A 5,137-nucleotide genomic window follows, 5' to 3' on the forward strand; every position below is an offset into this window, starting at 1 on the left:
AGTTTGTAGCTTAATATTACTTGTATAACTCTTGTATGTGTCGGATCTAAGATCTTGATGTAACTTTGGTTCATCAAACTACTTGCAACACTTAAATGAGTTGTGCTACTTATCTTAGACTTGCACTAGTGTTATGATGGTCAAAACTTGGTAAAGATGATGTAAACACATCAACGAGTTGTACACTTGAAGCTATATGCATCAAGGATGAGAACCGTGATGAGCATCGAACACCAAGAACCCACCGGAACACTTTGGCTACTGTTTTATGGGTCTGATCCGACGACCTGGGCTACTGTAAAAATGATTTTCAGATAGCTCTGTTCGAGTAGATAATTTTTCGTTTAGACCTTGTCTTAATCCGAGTTACGGTTTGGGATTTATGGCCCTCCGACCGTCACTATGTCCTTTTAACGTCGTGCTGAAAATTCTGACCTACTCGCACTTAGACCGTCGCCACGGTCATACGAAGACGAGTTTGCTTCTCAGATTTTTACCACAACTAAAGAACTCATATACGGAGCCAGGCCACTGGTCTCACCTCATTTCAGTAGGTATAGAAGCCGTGGTGACCGATCCAAGTTAGCCTTTGTTTTAAACTTCTTTCCTGAACGAAACTTGCTTTACACCTTATGTTTGATGATGAATGATGATGACCTTTAAGACCTAATTTACATACTTTTAAACCTATTGAGACGATTTACTGACTTAGTAATATTTGACTTAGGTTGAGGACTTTCCGGACCTACAAACTTGCTTACTTCCCGACTCGACCTTACTACTATTTTACCACTGTGAGTTATAGCATCCCTTTTTACTTTAACTATTTTGGGAACTGAGAATACATGCGCATTTTACGTTTTACATACTAGGCACGAGTACTTAAACTTATATATGTGTGGGTTATACAATGGCATAAACATTCCCTTTAGCTCGGTAACGTTTAGTCATTGGTTTTTGAACCGGTGAACGCGAATCTTAGATATGGATCCATAGGGTTTGACATCCCCACTCGGGCTAGTCGCGCTAGCATTTAACGAGTGTTTAATACTTCGTAAACATACGCACTTTCCAAGTGTACTTTCAGGGGGTATATTATTAAACGTTAAGTTAGTTGCCGAGTGCCCACGGTTAAACATATACTTTATCATACTGATTTGAATTACTGTTTGAAACGCTCTTTGTAGCACTGAAATCTCGTGGCCTACCTTACATTACTGTTATACTTAAACTATAGCTCACCAACCTTTGTGTTGACGTTTTTAAGCATGTTTTTCTCAGGTGCTTAAGGTTTGCTTCCGCTGTTGTACTAGTCTTGCTGTAGACACCCGCTGCTTTAGAGATGTCACCGCATGAAACACTTTATCTTGCATTCAAACTTTAATACTTTTGAAACAATGATTTGTAACGACCTATGGGGTCACGTACTATTATTCATGATTGCTATTCGTAGAAGCATACTTTTGGTTGTTAAACATTGATGTTGGTTAAGACATCACCTTTTGTCATGAATGCAACGTATTTTGAAATCGCATATAGTACTTAACCTTGTAATGATCCTGTTGTTGATGATTCGTACACGATGGTTTTATACGGGGTATCACAACTTTTTAGTTTTCTTAATTGTTATGAACATGTGATTGAATTACATCTTAAATTGTGGGCACTTTGTGATGCTTGTTAGTTAAAAGGCATTAAGTTTAATAATCATAAGAAAGCCGCCCTTATCTCCAATATCTCCAAAAAGGCATCTTTCCATCCCGATCTTGTCTAACTTTGATAATATTAGTTCGTATTAAATATAACATTAATCTTTTAAATTTTGGATGTAAACTTATCACTTGTGCACATCAACAAATCACTCAAGATTATTTTCTGTGCAGGGAGCTCAATAGAAGCGTTGGATGTGCTCAACCCGCTAAGACTATCTAATTTCGTTCTAAGCATCATGGAAAGGTGGAACCGAGTTGATCCATGAATTACAAATTTATTTATTTATATATGTACCTGCACCTTTTAGATTTAACAACACTATTTGATTTTGAGATAATCACAAGTAATTTTTTACATTGTCGTGCCATGCACAAGCTTAAAACCTAGTTTCATATATATAATACTCGCACTTTACACAATGATGCTAGGCTACTTAAAATAAGTATGAGGGATTTTTGAAACAATTTGTAGTAAGAATGGTAACCCTTAGTTAGACAATCTCACATTTTTTTTTTTTTTTTTTTTTTTTTTTTTGCAAATAATTGCTCTTAAGAGGGGGCACTCTTGAATATCTGATACTTGGTAATTGAATGACAATTCATATACCACATTTTTTAGTTTCAAACCATCATATTTGTTTTAGAGTGTTAATTGTGTAACACATATGATTGTGTAGTACTAAAAATACAAATAGTATTTTTAATGGATAGTTATCCTTTTTAAAACTATTAATTAATGTTAACATAACATTAATACTTTTTTGTTATCATTTCATTATTATACTAAATAAAGTAGTGTGAAATATTCGATTTACACATTATTAAAATCAAATTCTGACCATCACCTATCCATAGTTACATTGTATAAACTATGTAAATACTAGTTTAAGTGATTACCTATGTTTAGTCAAAAACACTAGTTCACCTTAAAAATACATATTGCATTAAATATGTTAAATATTAAATATATAAATTGTAAATGGCTATAATAACCAACCCCCAACCCTTAATTCTCAATTGGTTTCTTTCATACCACGTCTCTCTCTCTATATCTATATCTAAAAGATTAAAACCAGTATTTAGAGGCTTAAATTCATGAATTTTTTTCTCTTTTTGCTTTAAAACCTCTCAATCTTTTAGCTTACACTACTTTATTGTTTCCCTTTCTTCCATGGCTTTCTCCTTTCTACTTCTTTATAACTTCCCCTTACCTTTCATTCCCATTTCAAATACATCAATCAATTCTACTCTCATTCTCTCAATCCATACCTAAACCTCTCTATCATATATATAGATTTCTAGTTTTAGATACTGAATACAAATAAATCCTTAAACAAGTTTCATAAATAGTTGTTTCTTGATAAAAAAGTTTTGATCTTTTTTCGAAGTTTGAAAAATTCAGAATATTGTGAAGTGTTTCAAGATTATAAGTATGATGATGGTGGATTATTATGAACATGAAAGAGAAGATGATCAACTGTTTTTACCACCCGGATTCCGATTCCATCCAACCGATGAAGAATTAATCACTCATTATTTGATCCAAAAAGTTCTTGACAACAACTTTTCAGCTAAAGCAATTGGAGAAGTTGACATGAACAAAATTGAACCATGGGAATTGCCTGGTGAATCATACTTTTGTTTACCTTTTTTTGAATTCATTTTTATTAAATTTGTTATAAAGTTTCTAACTTTCTATTTTGGGTATGTTTTTCTTTTATTTTCGAATATAGAGTTGGCGAAAATGGGCGAAAAAGAATGGTATTTTTTCTGTGTGAGAGATAAGAAGTATCCCACTGGATTAAGAACAAACAGAGCAACTGAGGCAGGGTATTGGAAAGCTACCGGAAAAGATAAAGAAATTTTTCGAGGCAAAACGCTCGTCGGAATGAAGAAAACTTTGGTTTTCTATAAAGGGAGAGCACCAAAAGGAGAAAAAACTAATTGGGTAATTCATGAATTTAGATTAGTGGGTAAATCCTCTGTTCAAACAATACCAAAATCAGCTAAGGTATTGATTCTCGGTTTTCCTCTGTTTTCCCCTGTTCTCCCCTGTTTTTATACTCCCTTCGTCACAATTTAATAGTCCACAGACAAAATGGCACACAGTTTTAGGAAATCCCACTAACTTCATTTATCCAACAATTAAATATTTTCTCTCTCCAGATCCACCAATCAAATATCCTCTTTACTTTCTATTTATGGAAGTGGACTATTAATTTGGGACATCCCAAAATGAAAAAACAGGACTATCTAATTGGGACGGAGTTAGTATTTGCTATATATTTGTTTACTAATTTTGTTACTAATAAAATAACAGAATGAATGGGTGATCTGTCGTGTATTTCACAAAACAACCGGTGAGAAAAAGCCTAATTCCGACGGAAACGGACTCCCACAGTTGACAGAATCTTCAACATCGAGCGGTTGCAGTGGTGGCGGGGCAATAAAAACCGAATCCCTCAACGTGCCCTGCTTCTCCAACCCGAACAACATTCAAACACCACAAAACAATATACTTAACATTCCTAGTTACGCTTTTGATCATAATTACAATGGTAATTATAGTTTCCCAACTAATCAACTAGATAATTCACAACTCAAATTCCAATTCACTTCAGGGCACACATTACCAGTTACGGATCAAATATACCTTAAAGGTTTACATGGAAACAATGGTTTACGAATCGAGAAAGAAATCGGAATGGGCTCTCAAGATACCGCAATAAGCAGTGAATTGAACGCTGAAATCTCGTCGGTTTTGTCGAGTTTTGAAATGGGAAAAAAAGAATTTGATGATCAAGCAGGTGATCCATCTACTTGTGTTGGACAAATTGATATGGACTGCTTTTGGAATTACTGAAAATTATTATGTTGAATCCATACTGTGAAGATGTAGAAGATGAAATGAAGAATATTATATTTAGCAAAATTAGTGTAATTGGGTGATGGGTGATTAATGCAAAGAATTTTCTGATGCCTGAGACAATTATTTTTAGGTGATGAAGAAACTATTGTCTATTTTAATGTAAGAAATTATATGAGAAATTTAGTATTTTAATTTAGTTTATATAAATATATATAAATTATTAGTATGTGTTTTTATATATATAATTTTTATTTATTTATAATTATTTTCAATGCTGTAAAATTCTATGGCTTCATTTGTCAAATACTATATTCTCTGTGTTTGTAATTTATTTATTTATTTATTCAATTCTTGATTTAAGTTTTGAAGTAGTTTCTGGGACTGCTATCAACCCCAACAGATTTTTTTGTCTTATACTACGTATATTTTTATATTAAATACTGTAAAAATAAAAACTAATAGTCATTTGTGAATAATAATAATAATGTATACAATTTCTAAGTTTACAAATTTGGTTGAACAGTCGTTGTTCGTAATAAAGACTTGTAAAAGAACA

The 5,137-nt window shown here is 33.0% G+C and overlaps 1 protein-coding gene across 1 annotated transcript; it reads left to right on the forward strand.

The window, feature by feature from the left end:
- Nucleotides 1–2,904: 2,904 nt before the first annotated feature.
- LOC139857540 (NAC domain-containing protein 100-like) lies at nt 2,905–4,754 on the forward strand. The gene is made up of 3 exons (XM_071846349.1): nt 2,905–3,337; nt 3,446–3,723; nt 4,033–4,754. Exons 1-3 carry the CDS (start codon nt 3,145–3,147, stop codon nt 4,573–4,575), a joined length of 1,014 nt encoding a protein of 337 aa, XP_071702450.1. The 5' UTR covers nt 2,905–3,144; the 3' UTR covers nt 4,576–4,754.
- Nucleotides 4,755–5,137: the final 383 nt, after the last annotated feature.

The sequence above is a fragment of the Rutidosis leptorrhynchoides genome, chromosome 7 (genome assembly GCF_046630445.1).
Source record: "Rutidosis leptorrhynchoides isolate AG116_Rl617_1_P2 chromosome 7, CSIRO_AGI_Rlap_v1, whole genome shotgun sequence".
Classification (NCBI taxonomy): Eukaryota; Viridiplantae; Streptophyta; class Magnoliopsida; order Asterales; family Asteraceae; genus Rutidosis; species Rutidosis leptorrhynchoides.